General features: G+C 47.8%; 1 protein-coding gene across 8 annotated transcripts in view; it reads right to left on the bottom strand.

Annotated features, from left to right (window-relative positions):
* The window catches only part of Adamts10 (ADAM metallopeptidase with thrombospondin type 1 motif 10), a 32845-nt gene extending 10181 nt beyond the window's left edge, over positions 1–22664 (bottom strand). For 2 of the 8 annotated variants that reach the window (XM_031349982.1, XM_031349984.1), the window contains exons 1-14: positions 22340–22656; positions 17423–17609; positions 16893–17239; positions 15363–15519; positions 13880–14097; positions 7993–8076; positions 7742–7887; positions 7192–7235; positions 6952–7057; positions 6715–6861; positions 6440–6581; positions 1220–1327; positions 743–888; positions 589–652 (exon numbers count right to left, since the gene is read on the bottom strand). In XM_031349982.1, coding sequence (XP_031205842.1) covers positions 589–652; positions 743–888; positions 1220–1327; positions 6440–6581; positions 6715–6861; positions 6952–7057; positions 7192–7235; positions 7742–7887; positions 7993–8076; positions 13880–14097; positions 15363–15519; positions 16893–17239; positions 17423–17510 — 1797 coding nt within the window. In that variant the 5' untranslated portion in view covers positions 17511–17609; positions 22340–22656. Of the gene's footprint in view, positions 1–588; positions 653–742; positions 889–1219; positions 1328–6439; positions 6582–6714; positions 7058–7191; positions 7236–7741; positions 7888–7992; positions 8082–13879; positions 14098–15362; positions 15520–16892; positions 17240–17422; positions 17610–22339 lie in introns of all 8 variants that reach the window. The other 6 variants (XM_031349985.1, XM_031349983.1, XM_031349987.1 and 3 more) reach the window with 6 other exon arrangements.
* Positions 22665–24477: the final 1813 nt, after the last annotated feature.

Here is a 24477-nt window from a genome sequence, read left to right as displayed (position 1 = left end):
ATAGAGAGAGCTGGTTTGGGGGAAGAGACTGAGAGTTCTTTTTTAATGTGAGGGCCAGAGAAATGCTCTGATAATCCCTACATAGGGGACCTCAAAGGCCACCGCTCATTCCCAGAGCAGCTTTTCCTGGCTTCTGAACATCCCTTCCTCCGGCTTGTTGGCCTGCACACCTAAACATCTTCATGATGGAGCCATCCTCAGCCAAAGGGAACTCCAACATTTAAGGAGGAAGCAGTAGGAAGCTCCAGAGGGCAATGCACTCAAAATGGACTTCAAAAGGATGGTAGAGAGACCCTGGGTGAGATGCTGGTTTGGCGAGAGCAAGCTCAATCAGGCCTTGATGGGTAGCAATGATTAGGGGCTGGATTCTGAGGGCAATTGAGCTGTGAAGAGTGAAGACACTCAACTGTATTGGGAGTGGGGTAGGGGGAGTGAGGGCAATTATTTCTATAGTGAAACAGTTTGAAGGCTAGATGATAAGGGAAGTGCTGGGGTGGAGGGAGGGTGATATATAGACAGGGAGGGCAAAGAAGGGTGGCTGGGACAGGACCATGGAGAGTCTGGAGAAAGGTTGCTTGGAAAGCTCACATGGGTGTTGCAGGACCGATGCCTCCGTCTCTCGCCCAGACAGTACTTGCCCCCGATGGTTGGCCTGGAAGGAGCAGGGGACAATAGAGAGATGAGACAGTGGTGATGGGGTTGAGAGTCGCCTCACTACTGGGAAAGGGTCTCAAGGGCTGACCTGGGGCTGTCGCAGTGACGGCTGGAAGATGACACACCACCACCACATGACCTGCTGCAGTCACCCCATGGAGTCCACGGGCCCCAGGCCCCGTCTACACCCTCTGGCCGAGACCCAAAGGGGACACAGACTCGTTTGTAGCACCACTGAGTGAGGGATGAGAGAGGGAAAGGGGAAGGGGAGGAAAGGGATGAGTGTGACTTTACAGAGCTCTGGGTTCAATGTTTCTTTTGTGTCTACCATCCCCCAAATTACAGGTGCAGTAATGAGGAAAGGCTGGATCCTGAGGCGGGGAGTCTGATACACTGCATCACAGCTTGAATCCAGATGCATGGCTAAGGAGTTAACACTGTTCAGTAACAGAAACAGTACCACGGCCTTTTAAACCAACGTGAGGGATGTGACTTGAGATGCCACGGGCTGTAGGCTCAGGCAGAAAAGTCAGGGCTCAGGGGAAAGTTCTTGGTGGGTGCTTACCCCTTTGTCGATAGTGTGTGTTTGGCACAGTGTTCCCTCAGCAGCTGGGATGCTGTTAGTGATGCACCGATTGCTCTTGCTCAGACACCAGAGTTCACTGCAGACCTCCTGCAGAACGGAAGAGACCTCTCAGGCTCATTGTCATCCACAGACTTGCCTTGGGGGACCCAGCACTTTCCTGGGTCCTAACGATTTCCCCTTTGGGATCATGGCCTGATACTTCTCTTTTATCAGTACATATGCAACATTTATACTTGCTATAAAAACTCCTTTGAGCATTGTGACACTTATTTTGGTGCAAGAAAACCATGATGTAGAAAGATAACGTGCTGGGCAGTGGTAGCGCATGCCTTTAATCCCAGCACTTGGGAGGCAGGGCAGAGGCAGGTGGATTTCTGAGTTCGAGGCCAGCCTGGTCTACAGAGTGAGTTCCAGGACAGCCAGGGCTATACAGAGAAACCCTGTCTCGAAAAACTGAAAAAAAAAAACAAAAACAAAAACAAACAAACAAACAAACAAACAAAAAACCCATCCTTCCAGGACATAAAGATGGCTCATCAAGTAAAGGCACTTACTGCCAAGCCTGAAGACTTGAATTCAAGCCCTAGAAACTACATGGTGAAAGGAGGGAATGGCTCGTGAAATTATCCTTTGACCTCAATACATGTTGGGGAATAAACATGCCCAAAATAAATAAGTGTAATTTTACAGAAAACAACAAAACAGCAAAAACCAGTCACTAGTTAGGTGTCGCACCACTCACAGCCAAGTCTAACCCAGATCTTTGAAATGGGTGTTGAATTTTACTAACTTCAGGTTCTTCTCAAATCTGGGACCTATTATGAAAGACAGTAAGGATTTTCACTTTTAGGGGTGGGGGAGTGAAACAATACAGGAGAGAACAATTTGAAAAGTCAGATCTGACTCAGGACAAGCATTTCATTTGTAGTTTTTTTTCAAGCTGTGAGAATGTGTGGCAGGCTCAAGACTAGGTAGGATCTGACTGAATTTGTAGGGTTGTTCCTCTGTTTCCTCTGAATTCTGCTTGGGCTGGCTCAGGTCATTTATTTGTTGCACAAAACTGGAGCAGTCCCAGAAAGCTGTTTTTTTTTTTTTTTTGAGACAGGGTTTCTCTGTATAGCCCTGGCTGTCCTGGAACTCACGCTGTAGACCAGGCTGGCCTCAAACTCAGAAATCCACCTGCCTCTGCCTTCCAAGTGCTGGGATTAAAGGCGTGCGCCACCATTGCCCAGTCAGAAAGCTGTTTTGATTGTTTAGCTCAAGGTTAGTATCCCTGGAGAAAAGCCTCACCAGGTTTAGGCATGGCAAAATTTCACACTCTAGCCTACCTCCTCCCCCACCTTCTCAGAATTGTTCTATCCAAGAATTCATCTGTATTCATCCTTTTTGAACAAAACCCTTCCAAGCCAATCTCTGAGTTCCAGGCTGATGAGAGACTTGGATTTGAAGATCTGGGTTTGGACCAAGCAATGGCTATAGGAAGGTACCCTTCTAGGGTCAGCTCAAGTGATACCTGCACACACATTTCAAAAACATTCCTTAAACAACAGCTCTCTCTAGAGAGCATCTGATTTCTGCCCCTCACAGGGACATGCCATGTTTTCTGTCTTCACCTGACTTATATTTTCATGGTCACTTATAAATATATGAAACCACTTCAGCTTCAACCCCACTCCTTAAGATGTACTTATTCTAGCCTTGCTTTTGACCTTGTTTCACAAGGAAACACTGTCATATATGCAATAATTCCTAGGCTACTCTAGATTTCAACTTTGTACTGACTTGGAATTCACAGCCTTTATCTAGGCCTGTTTTTCCATTTATAAGTCAGCCAGTTCAACACCTGTTTTCTGACAATGTCAATGAGACAGCTTACATAAATGTTCTCTCATTGGATAACAATGAAGACAGATAATGCTAGACCAGGAATTAGGCTCACCGTATATTAACCAAGTATTCTTATTTTTTAGCAAGGATCTTCTGTATCCCAGGCTAGCCGCCATCAGACTGTGTAGTAAAGGATGACCTGGAACTTCTGACCTTTCATCTTAAAAGTACTTAGATAGAACCCAGACTTTATATATGCTAGCCAAGCACAATGCCAACTCAGCTCAGCTCCTATCAACCAATGCCTGTATTATAAATGATTTTTCTATGTCAGGAAGATGTTTTGTTCAAAAATAAAAGGTTCAGAGTCTGGGGAGATAGCTCAGTCAGTAAAGTGTTTGTAACATAAGCATAAGGACTTGAATTCATTCCCTAGCACCCAAGTGAAAAAGCCAGGTGAGGGAGATGGCTTAGCAGTTAGCACTTGTTACACTTGTAGAAGACCTGGGCTTGGGTCTCAGCACCCACATAGTATTTCCATAACTCCAGATCTGGGGGAATCTAACCTTGTCTTCTGACCTTAGCATGGACCAGGCACATACACACATGAAAAATACTCATATGCATAAAAATCTAAGTGCCATTAGACAAACAAACAAAGCCAGATGTGGTGGCACTTGTTTGTATATTCTCATATTGAAGAGGTAGAGACAGGGTGGATCCTGGCCAATGAAAAACCTCGTTTCAAAAAGTAATGACACAAATAACTAAATGGTTCCGTTTAACATATTGCCAGTCTCAGATCAACTTTGCAATTCTGATAGTTCCTCTCCACTGTGATATCCTTTTGTAAAATTTGAAGTCAAAGAATGGTCTAGGCGTGGGGTGTTGGTGTAGAGATGGGTCAGCAGTTAACAGCACACGCTGCTTATTTTGAGGACCAGAGTTTGGATCCCAGCTCACAAACACCAGCAACTCCAGCTCCGAGGGACCTGATGCTTCTCGTCCAGTTATCCTCCAGTCACGTGTATATAAACACACAGGCACACAAACACATAAAAAATACAAATAAATCTAAAAGAGATTGGAAGATAGAGACAAACACAGCTATGCTGACAAGATGGCTCAGTAGGTTAAAAACCACCCTGATGACTCGAGTTTGAGTCTTGGAACCTATGGTAGGAGATCTGACTTCCGAAGGCAATTCTCTGGCTTCCACATGTATGGATGCCTTCCACAGAACGCACAAAGGAAAATTTTCAACACTGAAGCAAAATGCTGACTTAAAGGAGAAATCTATGTTCAAAGTACAGCAGCTTGTGTCCTTACAATTGTGGCACATATATGCACACGTACTCACACGCACATGCTACCCTCCTGAAGCCCCATCCCTTCATCTGTTGCTTGGGGTACTGCTCATTGGAAGTTTAAACGAGATGGCATATACCACATGCTTGGCACACATGAAATTCTCAGCAAGCACCAGCTACTATCAATCATCCTTACTAAGTTCCAAGACACAGAAGACATTCACAGGTAGACCCAGAATTCCTTAGCAGGTGCTGGGGTGACCAGCAAAATAAAGGTTGGGGTGGGGGAAGAGTAAAAATGTCTGTCACTACACAGTCACACGGAGCGCTGATCCCAGCCACAAGTGCATTTCTGAGTGTATGAGGCCAGCCTGGTCTACAGAGAAAAGGGTAGGCCAGCTAGGACTACATAGTGAGACCCTGTCTTAAAAAAGAAATAAAGTAAAAATGTCAAAATACGGCTTGCTTCAGGATGTGTTTCTTGGTGTTACAGTGGGAAGAAGTGGGAGCAGTTTGATAGTCACCGGGTCTCTTTTGCTTAACCTCGGGAATAGCTGTGCAAATGCAGAGGCTTCCTGTGGACGACTGGAACTGGGCTGGGCTCACTAGGGCTAAGGCTGAAGTGGGTCAGAGTGGGATTAAGGAAAAGATGGAGCTGGGCAGAGGAGGTGCTAACTGGCTGAACTGTCCCCAACACAGGAAGCCAGCAGATCTCTAGCTTCCGGGAGTGAGGAGGGAAAGCTGGCAGTGGGGTCCTCTGCACCCCAACTCACTTTTTTCTTCTCTATCTCTTTCTGCCTCATTCCCTTGAGACATGGTCTCTCCCTGAACAAAGTGCTAGGAAGTCCCGGTAGCCTGTCTCTACCCCACCACAGCACTAAGGATACTAAGGATTCATGTGGACGCTTGAATTTTGAACTCAGGACACTTGCATTTATGTAGCAAGTGCTCTTATACACTGAGATATCTTCCCAGTTACTCTGCTCATATTTGTGAGGTGAGGTCTCACTTCACATAGCACTGGCAGGCCTGGACTTCAAACTCACAGAGGTCCACTTGCCTCTGCTTCCGGAGTGCTGGGATTAAAGGTGTGAGCCTCCCCAGACCCCCAACACACACAACCCTGCCCTAGCTCACTTATTGATGCCAAGATGAAACTTTGAGTCTGAACCTCACAGAAGATAAGGGAGTTTGGCAGGAAGGCTCTCTCCAGTTCACTGGCAAATACAGTAGTAGCCCCATTTCTAGGGAAACTATTTTACCAAGAATTGGCCTACATTGCTCATGACTACCCATGGGTCTTTTTTTTTTTGGTTTTTCGAGACAGGGTTTCTCAGTGTAGCCCTGGCTATCCTGGAACTCACTCTGTAGACTAGGCTGGCCTCGAACTCAGAAATCCGCCTGCCTCTGCCTCCCAAGTGCTGCTACCCATGGGTCTTATGTTGCTGCAGCCCACATAAGGGTGGCCTTTAGGGGGCACCCTAATCTAGCCCTCAAATTAGCTGTCCAGATACATAAGCCATCCCACTGTGTGTGTGTGTGTATGTGTGTGTGTACACACTCATGTGTACAGGAACTCCGACATGCATGTTGAGGCCAGAGACCAACCTAAGCTGTTGTTCCTAGGTAGTTAGCCTTCTTGTTTTTTGAAACTAGGTTTCTCGCCAAATCTGAAATTTACCAGGTGGGCTCCTGGCAGCCCCAGGAACCTACTCACCCCTGCTTCCCCAATGTCTGGTTTATGAACATGCACCACCACACCAAGCTTATATATGGCTTTGTTTTGATCACACCTTAGGCTCCCAAAGCAAACCCTTTCCTGACGGAGTCTCTTCCCCAAGCTCAGAACTACATTCTTATTCTCGCTCTTTGTTGGTTTGCTTGGCATGCGGATACTCCACACACTTCGGTCCTCCCGTATCCCTATAGGGAGTAAGGAGTTCATTTTGTCCCTTCCCCTGCTGTCCTGTCCCTCTGCTTCCCCAGGAGGGTTTCCAGTGAAACTTCCCACCCTGTGGCCACCTCCCCTTCCCAGGAAGGAAAGCAGGAAGGCTCTCTCTACCCCGTATTTACACTGACGCGATTTGACTCCATGCTGGAATCGGCACTGCTCATCAGCATCATAGGCCTGGCCAGGAGCCACCGTTGGGTACACGAAGTCGTGTCTGGGAGGCCGGTTATTCAAGCAAAGCCCCAGGCCCGAGCTGTAATTAGAAGAAAACAGCTGTCAAGCTTCAAGATCACAACCTCAGGGTTATACCAGCTAGGTGTGGTGGTGGAGTCAGCTCTCCCAACGTGTCTGTGCTCCACTCGGTGGGTGATGTGTCCCATGCTCACTCCAGAAAGCTGGTGATGTAGTCTCGACTACATGAGGACCACACGAATGGATTAGTCTTCATGGTAATGTGAGCAGCCATGAGCTTTGCTGGGTCCTGACCACGGGCCCCACAGCCGTTTCCCACGCCGTCGTGATTCATGCCGAATCTGAGGAGAGGGATATCAGCTCTGCTAGGAACTAAGGGAGCCCCACCCAGATCCTCTTATCCTCCCCTATCCTGTGTCCCCTGGCCTCACGTGTGCCCGATCTCATGGGCAATGGTGAAAGCCGTGGCCAGGCCGATATCTTCATTGATACTGCAGCTCCTCTCACGCTCACACATTCCACCCACAGGGGCCAGGCCTGGGAAATGGGAATGTGGGGTGGTGGGTCAAGGGACCCAAGGCTGTGCAGGCTAGGTTCTATCCACCACGGGAGGTCTCACCCCAGGATCAAGGCCACCCTCCATGGTGCCTGCAGCCGATGGGACTCAATACCTAGAGTGCCGCAGGGTTTGTTCTTGTAGATGCAGATGTCATAGCTGTGGAAACAGAGGGCAGTGAGAGGGCTGGGTGGCCTCCTTGGCTGATGCCAGAGGCCTCAGTTCTGGCGTAGAAGACAAGAGAACAGGTGGGAGCACGTGTGCTTGTGTGTTTGAGTGTGCACTTGTGTGAGTGACAAGGTCTTTTGTAGCCCTGGATGAACTTGTCTTCTTCATCTTTCTACTTCCTTCACTTGCTGAGCTTTGAGGACTGAGTCTTGCCTAAGCCTTATGCTGTGCCCCCACTAGAACCGATCAGTTGGTCTAGAGGATGCTGACAGTGCATGACTGACTGACTAAGTGATTGAATGGAATAAATGACTACTTGGTTAGGGCTCAGACATCACCTCCCATTTTCAGGTTCTTGGCATTCTTTCCCCTTGGCTCCTTAAAGGTTCCCAACCCCTTTATCCTCCACCAGCAATTGTTCCCCTTCCTTGGACTCTGATAATCCTTTCTCTACTTGCTCCATTGGCCTCAGCTCCAGACTCCTTCCTGCTCCTTACCGTGTGATAAGCACCGCTGTGTCATGGTTTGCCACACCATTCTCTGGGATGGCGTTGCCATGGCCACTGTGGCTCACGATGGATTTCTGCCACTTACAGAAGCTGTCCAGTGACTTCCCGGCATGATGGGTGATCTCCAGGGTGGGCTGGGGATAGGAAAGTTGAGGTGCATGGGTGCCCTGCCACTCTGGAGACATCAGGCAGCAATGGTGTGGACAGAGAAAAGGGTGAGACACACTCCAGATCCCCACCTGGTCCTCTGTGAGCAGGATAAGGCGAGTGACGAGGATGTTGACGATGTTTCCCAGACTCGAGTCCTGGAAAAGTTTGGCAACCTGACCTCCAAGAAACAAGAGAGACCGAGTCTTAAGAGGAGCCCAGAACAGTGAAAGACAGAATAGTGGTGATTGCTCAATTGGTAAAGGGCTTGCCATGCAAGCACGAGGACCTGAGTTCAATTACCCATTTAAAAACAAGCCAGGCACAAGGGCACACACCCACCTGTGGTCCCAGCACAGGTGGAACCCTGAATCTACAAGTTCCAGGTTCAGTGAGAAATTCTGTCTCAAAATGTGAGGTAGAGAACAATGAGGGAGGGGCTCACGAAGCACCACTCCTAGCCGAGGAGCTATTGCTAGTTAACGGTTTCTGGGGGGAAAGGAGGGGTAGTTTTCTTCAGGGATGTGGCGCTGGTTGATTGTCTCTCCTCCCCCAAGCATTTAGGTTAAAGGAAGACAAACAAATCCCCCAAAATGATCTAGATTTGGGGGCACAATTTTAATTCCAGCACTCAGGAGGCAGAGATAGAGATTCAGGTCAGCCTAGTCTATAGAGTTTGTTCCAGACCAGCTGAGGATAGATACATAGTGAGACATAAAGTACATAGTGAGACATAAGAGTACATGAAATTGGATTGGGAGACATAGTAGGGAGAATATGGGTGGAAGTGTTGTGGGAGAAAGAATAGAAGGTGGATATGATCAAAACACACTGTACACACATATGGAATTCTCAAGGAATGACTAAAAACTATACATATATACATATCATATTATATACATATAAAAAGAGCCACTGATGAAGACAGCAGTGTCAACCTTTTGACTTTCACAGCTGCATACACATGCTCCTCGGCCTCAAAACTAAAGAGCAAAAGCAGAGATAGCAGTTTTCCTTGAGTAATTACTGTGTGCTGGGTGCTAGGTAAATGTGCTGCCTGGATCATTTCATTATTTCCACTCACACCTCAAAGATGAGGGTGCTGACATACAGATGGCAGGGTGCATGGCTGGTGGTGCCATTGATGACATTCCAGTCTTTATTGCTTGCACATCTCTCTCTGACTGTCCCAACTCAGTTTTTCTCTCTTTGTCCTCCAAATCCCATCTTTGTCCCCTCCTGACAGGCCCAGTGGTTGTATGAAGGATGCAAATGTGTCCTTATTCCTCTGCCATCTGAAGGTACCAATCTAAGCATCAATACAGAAAGGTGGAAGTGAGAGAGCAAGAGACGATGGAGAAGCAGGCAGGCAGGAAGAGGAAGCGGCCTAAAGATAAATGGACCCAGGTGATGGAGAGCAGGCTGTGCAGGAATCTTGAGATTCTTGCTTGGGCTATCCTTAATTTACTGGAAATCCCCAGGAAGCCTGGCAAGTTTTAGGAAACTTTAAAAGCCAGAACAAAAAGTGTGGGACTGAAGGCTGGAGAGATAGCTCAGCGGTTAAGGGCACTGACTGTTCTTCTGAAGGTCCTGAGTTCGAATCCCAGCAACCACATGATGGCTCACAACCACCAGTAATGAGATCTGATGCCCTCTTCTGGTATGTCTGAAGACGAGCTACAGTGTACTTACATATAATAATAAATAAATCTTTGGGCTGGAGCGAGCAGAGGTGTTGAGTTCAATTCCCAGCAACCACATGATGGCCTACAACTATCTGTACAGCTACAGTATACTCATATACATAAAATAAATAAATAAGACAGGCGGTGGTGGTGCATGCCTTTAATCCCAGCACTTGGGAGGCAGAGGCAGGTGGATTTCTGAGTTTGAGCCCTGCCTGGTCTACAGAGTGGGTTCCAGGACAGCCAGGGCTATACAGAGAAACCCTAGGGTGTTAAAACCAAAATAAATGAATGAATGAATGAATGAATGAATGAATAAATCTTAAAAAAAAATGCGGGACTTGGACAGAACACAGAGACAATGCTGTCAGACTGTGTGTCATTTATTAGTCTGCTAAACTTTGTCTTAAATTTTTAAAAACTGTGTGTGTGTATGTTTGCATGCTTGTGAATGTGTGGATTTATAAGGCAACTTCTGGGAGTCAGTTTTCTCCTTCTACCATGTTGATCCAGAGGCTATAACTCTGGCTATCACACTTGGTGGCAAGCACCTTTACCCTTGGGGCCATCTTGCTGGCCTTTGTTTCCTTTTGCTTCGATGAAACAAGAACCCAGTCTTCCAACTGTACTATATGCTCAGCGTTCTAACCCTACCCTTCATCCTCTGTAGCAGGCAGTATTATAGTTAGAGATCCTGTTAGCAACCTCACTCAAGTTCTAGTACAGGAACTCAGTACAGACAGCACAATGATGTACCCCTGGACTCTGCCAACCACTGACTAAATAAATCAGTCAATGGGCAGTGGAAGAAAACAGGTTCAAGGCTAGTCTCAGATACATAAAGAATTGAGTCTGGACTTCATGAGACCCTGCTGAAGGAGACAAAGGAGGAGAGAAAGGAGGAAAAGTAAAAGAAAGAAAATATCTCACAAAAATTTGCATGTTAGGGAGATGGCTCAATAGGTAAAATGCTTGCTGTATAGACATGAAAATCTGAGTTTGGATTTCCAGCACACACATCTATAACAGTAGTGCTAAGGAAACAGGGACAGGCAGGTTCCTGGAGGTCACCACTGGATTAGCCAGCCTAGCCAGTTGGTGAGCTACAGGTTCAGTGAGAGAGAGACCTTGTCTCAAAAAATAAGATGCAGGGGCTGAAGGGACAGTTCAAATGTTAATAGCATTGGCTGTTCTCGAGTGTCCAATTAGATCCCCAGCACCCACATGGCAGCCCCAAACACTAGTAACTCCATTCCCAGGGGATGTGACGCTCTCCTCTGGTCTCCAAGGGCCTTGCATGCACATGGTACACAGACACTGAAGCAAAACACCAACACATACAAAATAACAAATAACTGGAAAAAAGAAAAGACAGAAAGTGACTGATGAAGACACCCAGTGTTGGGCTGGTGAGATGGCTTAGTGGTAAGAGCACTGACTGCTCTTCCAAAGGTCCTGAGTTCAAATCCCAGCAACCACATGGTGGCTCACAAGCACCCGTAATGAGACCTGACACCCTCTTCTGGTGGGTCTGAAGAGAACTACAGTGTACTTATTTATAATAATAAATACATCTTTGGGCCAGAGCGAGCAGGGACTGAGCGAGTGGGGCTGACCTGAGCGAGCAATTAATTTAATTCCCAACAACCAGATGAAGGCTCATAATCATCTGTACAGCTACAGTGTGTACTCATATACATAAAATAAGTAAATAAATAAATCTTTAAAAAAGACACCCAGTATTAACATCTGGCCTTGAGACATCATTGTACACATACCTGCACACATGAGTACATGTATGTGCCACATGCGCATAGAATTATGTATACTAAACAGGCACAGACTTTCCCCGATTATTATCCTCTAATACTGCCTAAAGCTGATTTAAAGTCTTCAGGAGACTTTATGTGACGAGGTTACATGAAATTCTCTATCATCTGATGTGAGAGATAAACACCTGGAGACTTTGTCATTTATAAGGGTCTGGGAACCAACTGCTACTACCAAGGGCTGACTGTAAATCTAAGTGTGGACCAATGAAGTCATCTGTGTTTTATTTTGTCTCACTACGTAGTCCTGAAACTCACTATGTGAACCAGGATAGCCTCAAACTCACAGAGATCCTCCTGCCTTTGCCTTCCAAGGGTAGGATTAAAGGTATGCACCCCTATACCTGGCCAATGAAGTTATCTGTATGGATGAATAGGTAGGTGTTTATGTACAAGAATACTGCGAGTGTAGACGTGGGCCTGTGAAGGTGCACTGCTAACCTGAATGAGTGCCTGTAAGCTGTGTGTTTGAGTGTGCGCGTGTGCATGTCTATTCTTGCACATGGATGTGTGTTGTAGCCAAAAGTAAGAGCCAGCATCTTCTACAGCTGCTCTCTACCTTGTTTTTCTGATAAGGTCTCTCACTGAACCTGGGACTTGCTGGTTTGCCACCCAGCAAACCTGAAGGATCTACCTACCTGTCTTCCTCTTTGAGGTGTTGGGATTACAAGCATGGACCACCATGCCCAGCATTTTTTTTCAATGATTATTTGTGTCTGTGTGTCTGTGCACATATGCCATGACATGAAGGGGGAGGTCAGAAGACAACCTGCAGAAGTCACTTTTCTCCGGTCTATGCTGAGTCCTAGGAATTAATGAACTCAGATCCTCAGGCTTGGCAGCAGGCACTTTTATGTGCTGAGGCATCTCATTGGCCCACTTGCTTTATTTGTTTGTTTGTTTTGCTTTTTTTTTTTTCCAAGACAAGAGTTCCTTTCTGTTGCCTTGGATGTCCTGGAACTAGCTCTACAGGCCATCCTGGCCTCAAACTCAGAAATCTTCCTGCCTCTGCCTACTGAGTACTGGGATCAAAGGCATGTGCCACCAGCTTATTTTTAATTTTCAAATGTGGGTTCTTGCTTTTTTGTTTTGTTTTGGAGACAGGGTTTCTCTGTATAGCCCTGGCTGTCCTGGAACTCACTCTGTAGACCAGGCTGGCTTTGAACTCAGAAATCCACCTGCCTCTGCCTCCCAAGTGCTGGGATTAAAGGCGTGCACCACCACTGCCGGGCACTAAATGTGGGTTCTTATGCATAAAAAAACACTTTATTGACTGGGCCTTCTCCCCAGCCCCTGAAAAATTATCTTTATACAAAGAAAACTCTTATGGCATACCTACCATGGGCTATGCACCATTTCCCTTTTTCCCTTGGCTTTTTGTTTGTTTGTTTTGTTTTAAGATTTGCTGGCCGAGTGTGGTGGCATATACCTTTAACCCAGTACTTGGGAGGTAGAAGCAGGCGGATCTCTGTGAGTTTGAGGCTAGCCTGACCTACATAGAGTTGCAGGACAGCCAAGGCTACACAGAGAAGCTGTCTTGAAAAACAAAACAAAACAAAATTATTTTATTTTCAAATTCCGTGTATGTATGCGTATATGCATGTGAGCATGTACATGTGAGTACAAGTGAGCAGGGTTGGCCAAAAGATGGGTGAAACTCCCAAGAACTGGAATTGTTGTGGTTGTGAGCTGCCATGTGTGGGTGCTGTGCACTAAATCTGGGTCCTCTATAGTAAAGTGCTCTTTTTTTCCACTGAGCCTTTGCCACACTCCCCCTTCCCAGGATCCCTGCCATCCCCGGCTACTTTGGTTTTTCCATAGCTCAGGCTCATCTTGGCTTTGCAATTCTTGCTCAGCCTCCAGAGTGCTGGGGTGCTAGGAGCTTGGGGATTCCAGAGTCTTGTGTGTGTTAGGCATACCATACATTGACCTACATACATTATCTGCTCATTGGGTCTTAGTCTTTACAGGTGTTAACTCAAGGCGGAGAGTGAAGTCCCTTGCTCAAGGGCAGAGTACTTAAGGCAGCGGTTCTCAACATGTGGGTCACAACCCCTTTGAGGGGTATATCAGATATTTACATTATGATTTATAACTAGCAAAATTACAGTTATGAAGTAGCAATGGAATAATTTTATGCTGGCGTCACTACTTCATTAGGAACTGGATTAGAAGGTCACAGAATTAGAAAGGTTGACTTAAGGGGACAAAGCTGCAATTTAAGCTCAGGCAGGCTACCTCCATTGGAGCATCTGTCCCTAGGCCTTTGGGACAAAGCTTCTGCCCCTCACTCGTGGCTTCAACAGACCTCTTTTTTTATTCTTCCCTTTTTCCAGTTTACTGTTCTGGCCCCTGGTTACAGATCAGGGGCGGGTGTGTGTGTGGGGTAACACCTCTCCCTTGACATCCTAGAGGCTAGCTACAGGTCCTCAGGACTCCAGGCCTAGGAAGGGGAAGGCACTTACAATGTTCATGATGGCCAACACATACTGCTCCACATCTCTCCGCCCATGGTAGGCCACCATCATCTTGTCGGCTACCACCAGAGTCTCCACATAGCGCTCTCTGCTGACTGATCTCTTCAGGCCCAGCTGGCCTCGCTCAGATTCATTCCCCAGGGGCCTGGCTGGTGGTGGCTTCAGGGTGCGCAACCACCATGGACGACCCTTCCATGGTTTCTCATCTGGGAAACAAAGTAGAGCCACTGAGCACCTATTGCTGGTGGGTCCCAGAACTTGCTGACAACTGCCATACTTAACTCCTGTCTGTCTGGTGACTCTTCTGCCCACTAGCCTTGGTAGATGACATTTCTTCTTGACCTCTTGACCCTTCTTCCTCTACTTTCCAACGACATTGATGATAGGTTTGTGTTGCCATACCTACTTCATACGGCTTTTCTATTCTTTCACTCCCTAAATGGTCTACAGTGACTGGTCATGTTGTAAACATGATCCTATGAACTCACAGCAGTGAAACCCTAACTGAGACAGTACCCACACTCTTCAGCTGACTGCCTGAGGTTAACATTGGGTGTCTTCCTTATATTGTTCTTAACCTTATGTATGGAGGCAGGGTCTCACTTAAACCTAGAGCTAACTGATTCATCTAGTCTAGCTATTCAGCTTGTTCCAAGGATCACCTGTTTCTGTCTCCCTAGCCCTGGGATTTCAGGTAGCTTGATATACTTCTCTGGATGCTAGGGATATGAAGCTATGAACTCTGGTTGGTCCTCATACTTGCATGGTGAGGACTTTACACACTAAGCCATCTCCTCAGCCTGACTTTTTCTTTTCTTTTCTTTTTTTTTTAAAACCTTTTATTCTTCTCTCATACATTACATCTTGACTGCAGTTATCCCTCCCTCCATCCCTTCCATCCAAGGACATCTACCGAATATGGCCTAACAAGATACATACAATAAGACTGGGCAAAGGCAAGGCAACCAAGTAGGAGGAAATGGATTCCTACTGCATCAGCCTATTTGTGTGTGTGTGTGTGTGTGTGCATGTTTTGTAGGGCCTTCTGTAACCTGAGCAAGCACTCTACCACTGAACTCACTCTTAGTTCTTGTTGGCATTTTGGCAGCTTAACTACTCAAGTGTCTGCTATGACAACTCTGCAGGTTAATTGTATGATCTGGCAATAATTCTAGGTAAAGACTGGCTTTCCCCTTGAAGACCTATCAGCTGCTAGATGGCTGACCATAGCAATGATGGGTCACTCCACTGCCTTACAGCACCATCTTCTCAGAATCTGTATTCTTTAGGGCCCTTGCCTGCAGGTGAATGGAGCTCTTGAATTCAATCACTGTTCTCTCCCAACAGTTTCTTTCTTCATTATACAGTGTCCAGTTGACCTTTGGGGGTGGAAAGACTTGGCTGCCTATCTCCGCCTTAGAGGAGTAAAGTCATATAACCTCCTTGCCCATCCCCAAAGGCACAGGACTACCTCTCACTCCACAGGCTGTGTCCAGATGGGGGTGACGCAGAGAGGAACGCTTGTATACTACATGGGGGCCACTCTCTTCTGGGCCACGGCGACCTTTGGGTCCACCTTGCAGGGGCTCAATCAGATATTCTTCGTCATCTGCCACAATCAGGCCATGCTGGATGGGGGGACAGAAAGCTCAGTTCAGGCGCTGGTATCCTGGATTCTACCTCTATGATTTCTTTGTTTCTTCTTTTCCACACTAGAAATCAAAGCTAGGGCCTTGGGCATGCAAGGCAAACACTCTACCACTGAGCTTCCCTTTTGTTTGTTTGTTTTTGTTTAACTGAGGTAGGGTCTTATGTAGTTCAGGGTGACCTCAAACTCACTGCAGAGTTCAGGGTGACTCAGAACTTCTGCTTCCACCTCGAAAGTACTTGGGATTAGGGCAATGTCTCACCCCACATCTGGTTTATATTCTGTCGTGTGTGTGTGTGTGTGTGTGTGTGTGTACAGGTGTGCAAGCCTGAACACTTGTGCACAGGCCAGAGGAGGACATGAGAAGTCCCTTGTTACTCTCTGCTTTATCTCCTCTAGACTAGACTTCTCACTGCATCTGTCTGGGGATTGCTCTTTTCTGGTTACACTGGCTGGCTATCAAGATTTCCAGAATCAGGGCTGGAGAAATGGCTCAGTGGTTAAGAACACTGATTGCTCTTCCAGAGGTCCTGAGTTCAAATCCCAGCAACCACATGGTGGCTCACAACCATCAGTAATGGGGCTCGATGCCCTCTTCTGGTGTGTCTGAAGACAGCAACAGTGTAATCATAAATAAAAAATAAATAAATTAAAAAAAAAAAACCTCATTTCAAAGATTTCCAGAATCTTCCTCTCTCCCTCTTACTACCCAGCCCTTCAGTTATAGATGTGCACAGGCTGGGATCTGAAGTCAATTTCTTGTGTATAAACTCTATTTGTTGAGCCACCTCCCCAGTCCCAGTCTTAAAAGAAAAAAAACAAAAACATTTAAAACATTTTAAGTTCAATTTCATTATCTCTCCTTTTTCCTCTCTTCAACCCCTCCTAAACTTTTTAATTCCTTAAAAGGGTATTTTTACTACACTTATTTGTGTATGGATGTGTGTGAGTACGCACATGCCATAGCACATGTGCAGAGCTCAGAGGACAACTTGAGGGAGTTCCTCTCTCCGCTCCATAACACGGGTCCCAGGGATCAAAGTCAAGTCTTCAGGCTTCATAGCAAGTGCTTTTATCCACTGAGCCACCCTACTAGCCCTACTGCGAGTGACTTTACCTTGCTATGCTTTTTGTCTACCTTCTTGAGACACATGTCCCTTTACTTTCAGCCTTATGTAAGTCTATACATTTTACTTTAATTACATCTTCCACTTCTTCTCTCAAAGGAGTGGTCAGCTCAAAATACTTTTAAAAATACTCTACTATGATTGTTACATTGCGCTGATCGTGTGTTTTTCTTAACTTCCAGAAGGAAGTGGGCATATCCCCTGCTTCCCAGAATCCTCAGCTCACCAGGCCCCCACAGGTGCTGATGGCCACGTGGGAGCTACCAGCCTGGCCTTGCAGGTGGCCAGCGTATAGGCAGTGCGCCCGGGCAGCTCTCTGCCAGGCCAGGCCTTCGCGTGTCCAGTATTCCACCGAGACGTGCCCTGCCAGGAGACGGGGGCTGCGCGTCAGGTTCAGCAGGAAGTGAGTGCTGGGTGCGGCCACCTTGTAGAATAGGCGGGACTCAGCTGTAGCCCCCGTACCCCGACGCTGCCTCCGGAAGGCAGGTGGAGAGAAGGCCAGCATTGCCCCGTTGTGGTCCACTCGAGTTGGAAAGGCAATCTCATAGCTCTCCAAACTGGACAGGAGCTCATCTAGAGGAAAAGGGATAAGAAGACTGGGGTGGGTCCCTGCTGCCATAGCCAGTAATGCCTAATCCATCCTTGAATCAAGGTCACCTACGTACGTTCCTACCCATGAATTCCCCAACCCTAGCCCACCGACTTCTCTCTTTCTCAAGGACCAACTGGTTTCCTTAGTTTTGAATCATTTCCTACCTTGAGATCTGAAGGCATGCGTGACCTTGAATGTGAGGCCCAGCCCCAGGGCGAGGGCCCAGCGGAGGATCTGGCAGGCAGAAGCCATAGGGGCTACGTGTCCACATGTCTCTCCCCAGCCCCGGCTGCTGGCAGCCTCTACAGTGCTGCCTCCCCTGTTCACAGTCTGGGCAGCATCACTGGTCCCCTGGGAAGAGAGACTGAGTCAGGAGGGGCCTTGATCCCACGGACCATCGCAGCCAGTGCCAAGGCCCCTTGCCAGACTGAAGGGGTGCCCTGCAAGCTCTCCTTGACCAAAGCACTTCTACGAGAAGATTTCTCAACAATTTTAGTACTTATTCTCGTCTCTCACCTCCTCCCTATCATGTCCACACCCAGAAGGGACAAGGACCAGGACCAAAAGCCACCTTCTAGAATTGCCGGGGAAGTAGGTCTCTGAACATGCCTGTCAGAGATAATACTAGGTGGGTTTAGTTAGTGGGTGGGAGTAACCCCCCCACCCCCCCAGCAAGGGATCCTGGACTGCCTGAGAAAAGTAGCTAGTGCCAGCAAGAAGGGCTACTGGGTAGAGATGCTTGCTACCAAGCCTAACGACAACCTGAGTTCTACCCCCTAAACCCACACAGTGATCGGGGAGAACTACAAGTGGTCCTCTTCCACATTTGTACTGTGGAACAATGATGAGTGTGCATGGACAGCTGAGTGTGCGCACACATGTGACACACACACACACACACACACACACACATAGACAAACACAGAAAGCCAATAAATGTAATTTTTTAAAAAGACAAAGGGAGGGAGCTGGGGTTGGGTCTCTGTGTCCAGAAGCTTCAAGCCCCCCCCTCCCCCCGCACCTACCTGATTTCTCTAACATAATGGACTGTACCCTGGACTATGAGCTAAAATAAGCCCTTTATCCCCTAAATTACTTTTGTTGGGGTATTTTGTCATACGGACAGGAAAATACTAAGACAAACACTAGTGTGTTTCATGTTCAGAATAAGTGTCCTCCTAAAAGGGGACTAGAATCAATCATTCTGGATCACCCTTTGAGAGGGGATGAAAATGGACCAGGACTATGCAGCAAACTGTGGTAGAAATCAGAAATCAGATTCATTCCGTGGTTAACGACTGTCCTGGGGTGAAGTGGATTGGGAGTAGATGATCTTAGCGCTCCCTACGTGACAGCAGGTGCTGTCTTTTATCCTCCTGAAGCTTTGCTCATGGCAGTGACAGACAATGTGGAGAAAAGAGGGTGTCTCAGATTATAAAATGTTCTCTAGAGAAACCAGCTGTTTGAAGGACAAAAATAACCAATCAAGGGGGAACAGACAGGGTGTACCAGGCTAGGGAACTGATACACCTGCCTCTGCCTCCCTAGTGCTGGGATCAAATCTGTGCCACCACGCCTGCCTTACAGGTACACTGTCACCTTCCTACACTGTGATCACAGTCTCAGAGGCTTCACCTTCACCTTACATTCCTAGACTTTCTCTTTAATTAAAAAAATAAAAACCAAAAAAGCAAAAACACCATGCCTTTATTTTGTGTGTCTGGAGGTCAGAGGACAACTTGAGAGTTAGCTCTCTCCTTCTACCATGTGGAGCCAAAGGCTCGATCTCAGGTCATCAGGCTTGGCAGCCAGGTCTTTTATCTACTGAGCCATCTTTATTCTGCTCTTGCTCTCAGATCCTTTCTCCGTCCTAACGGGAGTTAATCCTGCAGGCAGGCCTGTGTCTCAGGCATCTGCCCCAGACTAGTCTGTTGGAGACACTACTTTGGGTTAACCACTCTGCCAGGCCCCTTCCCTGCCCTCTGGTCTCCACCCTCCACCTCCTCTTCTGTACAAATCCAAGTCCCCCTTCATCACGCAGTCTTGTTTTCATTGCATTCCAGCCAAGTCTGAGAGTCAATCCCCAAACAGGGCAGTTTGGCAGGAGACAGAGAAGCCGGAATCTCTCCAAGATGCTAGCTGAGAAAGCTACATTCCCTACTTCTGCTTGGATCCCTCCAATAACAGGCATCATCTCTCTCTCTCTCAGATATTCTGAAGTTGCACAGTTTTGTTCAGCTAGACTGTAGACTCTAGGCTGGGTGGTGGGTTCCTTTCTTCTTCCTCTCAGCCCCCACTTCTGGAGGCCTCACTACTTAGTATAATGTTGAACATAAATGGATTCTTCTGTCAGTTGGCACTGGGCAGGGGACAAAGACAGAAGGGGTACAAAGGAAAAAGAGGCAGGTTGATTTTTCCCCTCGCCCTTCACCCCTAAACTAAGGTTTTGTTTTGTTTTTTGTTTGTTTGTTTTGTCTTTTTGAGACAGTATCTCACATACCCCAGCTTCACCTCAAACTTTTTATGAACTTGAATTTCTGGTCTGCTTGCTTCCACCTTCCATGGGCTGAAGAAGGACAGTGTATGCCACCATAACCAGCTCATGCAATCCTGGGGATCGAACCTAGGCCTTAAGCTCTCTACTAACTGAGCTACATCCCCAGCCTCCTTGAGATGAGTTTCTGCAGTTCAGCGTTTGCTGACCCCTTCCTGGGGCCTGGTAAAAATCCTCTGGTCTTTCATCTTTTCTCAGTCCTTAAAGTTAACGTCTTCTCCTCTCTCAAGCTCCTTCTTTCTTTTCCTTCTTGCCTCTTTCCCACCACTCCTCCTGGAGACCTCAACAAAATCTGAAATTGACTCAGAAGGTTGGAGAGATGGCTCAGTAGTTAAGAGTGATTAACGCTCTTACAGAGGACTGCGGTTTCGCTCCCTCCCAGCACCCATATTAGGTAGATTATAACCACTTTTAATTCTGGGTCCAAGGGAATCTGATGCCCTCTTCTGGCCTCTATGGGCACCTACATAAACATGGTACACATAAACTCATGCCAACACATATATGTACACATTTATATAAGTAAATATATATTTTACATTTATTTAAAATCTAAAAAGTCTGATCATGATTCCCTCTAGCCTTAAATATCCCATTTTCTCTCAAGGTAGCAGGGTCCCGATGCAATGGGAGGAGACCCAGACTCCCAACCTTTGACCTTTCTCTCATTCTAGTCCTACCAGGCAGGAGTTAGAACCTGATTCTGGTGCCTAACTCCTCCCTCCTCCCACCCCCACCTCCACCCCCAAGTAAAGCCACCACAATCCTCTATTCTTGAGTTTCCCCTCCCAATAACTATACAGGCTCTCTAATGCTTCATATGGGGTAATCAGAGGCAGGGTAAAAGGATTCTACTGGGCGAGTGACTGATGAAGTAGGGTGTCACCTGCCCACAGGGTAACAGCTACTGTTAGTCATGACACTGCTCTCAGATACCAAGATGGGGCTACAGGAGAGACCACAAACAAGTCAGTAGTAGGCCTGGGGCAGACAAGGCCTATCTGAGGATGAGTTACAATTGAGAGGAGTCTCATGTTTGGCTGGGCACAACACCACAGAGAGGGATCTACACTATGGGTGTGTATGTGTATCTTTCTGTGTTTCTCTGTCTGTCTATCTCTCTTCTGTGTGTCTGTGTATGTGTGTATGTACCTGTTTGTGTGTGTGTGTCTGTGTCTTTGTCTGTGTTTGTGTGTGTGTACCTGGGCTTGGCCCCTTTCCCCCAAGCCCCTCCTCTGGCAGGCTGAAGGGAGGCCACTAGCCTGGGGGAAGGGCGCAAGTGCTGGAGAAGGAAATGCCTCCCGGAAACTATGCCTCCATCACATCCCTGGGATCCCACAGGGACCAGCACTCCACACCTAGACCTTTGTAGGCCAGGCTGTGGAGGAAACCCTGCTGAAGAGGCAGAGGCTTCTCAGTGGAGGACAGAGCTTCTTTGGCCAGGCGCAGGCAGCCATCAGCCTGAGGCAGCAGGCTTCCTCCAGGCGTTGCACATCTGGCCTGGCTGCCGTGGGTACACAGACAAAAGGCCCAGCCAGAGGGGAGGCCTAAGGGGAGGGGCTGCACTGGTTACCACCCCTATTACCACCAACCAGCTGTTAATTAAAGTGTGTGTCTCCCCCCCCCTCCTAACCTTCCCAGTAGGGAGGCATCTTGCTTCAGAGTACTGTGGCATAGATGACCAACTGTGGGGAAGTGGCAGCCCCAGCTCCACTCTCACAGGCAGACACACAAACAAACAAACAAACACACAATCAGACTCTATAAGGCAAACACACTGGAATAGCAGGAAGGCCTGGTTCACTAAACCCAAACACATACAACTACATACCTCCAGACCTATGTATACAGAACCACATATTTCCACATGGACACCCAGACAACCCACAAACCCAGACAAACATGTACACCACAGGCCTATGTGCACACAGTTACACAGTCCAAGACAACCCACAAGTCTAGGAGCCTATACACGCTCATTTAACACAGAAAGTCAACACATACACACACACACACACACACACTCACACACAAACACACGCACAAGTTTACACAGTCATAGCGGGGGAGTCTAACAAATTCTACAAACTCAGACACTAACACATACAGGCATTTCCACTAATAACACTCTTGAGAAATGCAAATATTCAGAGACTGGCACACTTGGCATTTACAAGCACGGCTGGCACTTTTCTGAGTGCAAATGACAGTTTACCCTCACTTAGGCAAACACTCAACACACCTCAGCAATCTGCCCACACAGCCGTTCCCAGAGGCTGAAAGCCACAAGGACACACAATCCTCAGAAGCACAACCATTTAGATACTTGGTGGACCTCGACCCCCGCCCCAAACCTGAGCCAACCTAAACAGGCAGGCAGTCTATATCTGCACACTTAGGGACATTCCGCACTAACACAGCACACGCGCAACGGGATCCGTCCAGCACAGCTTGTCCACGAGACACACAAAGTCACTTCTAATCACTGCATTCCGGTGACTGCGCCGCCCAACTGGATCGCCAGTACCTGGGTGCCTGGAGCCTCCGGTCCGCCGTAGCCGCACAGACTCACCGCCCGGCGCACAGGAAGGGAGGGAGCGAGCGCCCGGTGGCGTGGCCGGGGGAGGGGGCGCGGGAAGGCACTCACTTCCTGAGCAGCCTGCCAGGGTTATAAAAAACCCCCAAACCCCGCCCGCCGCCGCTGCTGCTGCCGCCGCCGCCGCCCAGGGCCTCAGGCTGGACCCAAGCCAAGGACCCTGGAGCCCGGATTACCCCGCCTCGCGAAGGGCGCCCGTGTGGGTGGAGATGCTGGGGAGGAACTTGGGGTGGGGGTTGGGATGGGAGTTGGAGAAGCTTTGGGGGGAAGGTTGGGGGCGGGGATAGAAGAAGGCGGGGGGGGTGTGAAGGGACTGAGGTGGAGAATGGGGGAGGAGTGGACGCACACAGTAGGGGGATGGGTGGAGGACGGAAAGGAGGGGTTAGGCGGGAGATGGTGGGGGAGGAAAGTTTGAATAGAAATAGGTGGAGGAGATGGGGGCATGGAGAAAGGGGCAAATTTGAGTTGGAGGGTAGCGAGGGGGATGGGATAAGAGGAGAGCCCAAGGCCTTGCCTCCATTAGCCGAGTCAACAACAGCTGTTATTTATTGAGGGCTGGTCCTTGCTCAAGTAAACATTTATTGGGCACCTCCCCGTGTGCCAGGCACGGTGCCCGAGGGTGAGTGAATAAATCTCAGTTGGGTCCCAGCCTTCACAAAGCTCCCATCTGGGGGCTTTGATCTGCTTTGGCTCTGCCTTTGAGCTCACCGCTTTAACTCTCTAGTCGTGAAGCGGACCTGGCCAGTCCCATTTTACAGATGTGAAAACCAAGGCCAGCCAGTGGCATCGTGATCATCTTTGGGACACAGCGTTTAAATCTATGAGGAGTTTGTACATGAAGGAGATGACCAGTGCACTGGAGCAAGGCTGGGATTCCACCCAGCTTCATCCCAGGCCTGATCGTGGGAGCGTTCTACCCCATTACCCCTGGTCTCAGAATTCCAAGCTTGGCCCCCACAGAGGGCTTTGGCCTTGGCCTTGACCGACTCTGATTCTAGGTTTACTTATCCTTAGAAATGGGGTAATGACAGGCTTTGTAGGGAGCAGGGGAGGAAGAGGGGTGGTTGTGGGAGGAAGCAGGGGAGTTTCAACCACAAACATTCCCTCTGTGCTGAGTTCAGCTAGGGATAAAGGTACTTCTCTGTCTCTACTCTGAACGTAGTCCTGAACTTGGAAATGGCATGCTAAGGGTTCGTGCATACAGCATGCACTGTAGGAAAAATTCCTATGGTGCCCGACTCCCCCTGCCCCGACCCAACTTCTCTGGACCCTGCCAGACCAGAGGGACCGTTAACTTTTACATTCTGCAATCCTAGGACCCACACCCATCCCTGGTCCCTACCAGCCATACTTTCCCTTGGTCCCCTGGGCCGGAGGCACCTGCTTTTGCTTTCTCGGGTTGTACTTGTGCTGCGGCTCCAGCCACTTGTCCCCAGTCTAGGGATGGCTTCCACACTCACAGTGGGAATATTTTCAGGGCCATTTGGAGCTGGATGGCTTCAAACTAGGTGATTCCAGGTCCTGCCACTTACCAGCTTTGAAACCTCATTCCTCAATTAATAAGTAAACCTTAGCTTTTTCCCCCTCCACAACCCACCCCCTTCTGCTCTAGTCCCAGAGGGTTTGGGGGTGGGGCCGGGAGAGCCTCCTTTTCCTATCAGTGTTGGACTCAGCAATTAGAGGGTGGTGGGAGTGGACACAATGATGCTTTATCCTCAATGAGCTCCCTTGGGACTTTTGGTTTATATATATATATATTTGTAGTTGTTGTTTTGTTTTTTGAGACAGGGTTTCTCTGTGTAGCCCTGGCTGTCCTGGAACTCACTTTGTAGACCAGGCTAGCCTCGAACTCAGGTTTTATATTTTTTTAACTTTACATATATTTTTATATTTGATATATTTACATATATTTGTATATTTACATATACATATCATATATTTTTAAATATATGATATTTACATATATTTTTATATTTGATATACATACATTTATATTTTGATATGTGTCTGTGACGTGGGTGCATGTGTTGGGGGTGGGTGTGAGTAGAGGACAGAGATTGATGGATTTC

Source organism: Mastomys coucha, unplaced genomic scaffold (assembly GCF_008632895.1).
Source record: "Mastomys coucha isolate ucsf_1 unplaced genomic scaffold, UCSF_Mcou_1 pScaffold4, whole genome shotgun sequence".
Taxonomy (NCBI): domain Eukaryota; kingdom Metazoa; phylum Chordata; class Mammalia; order Rodentia; family Muridae; genus Mastomys; species Mastomys coucha.
This window is presented reverse-complemented; position numbering and strand designations above follow the sequence as displayed.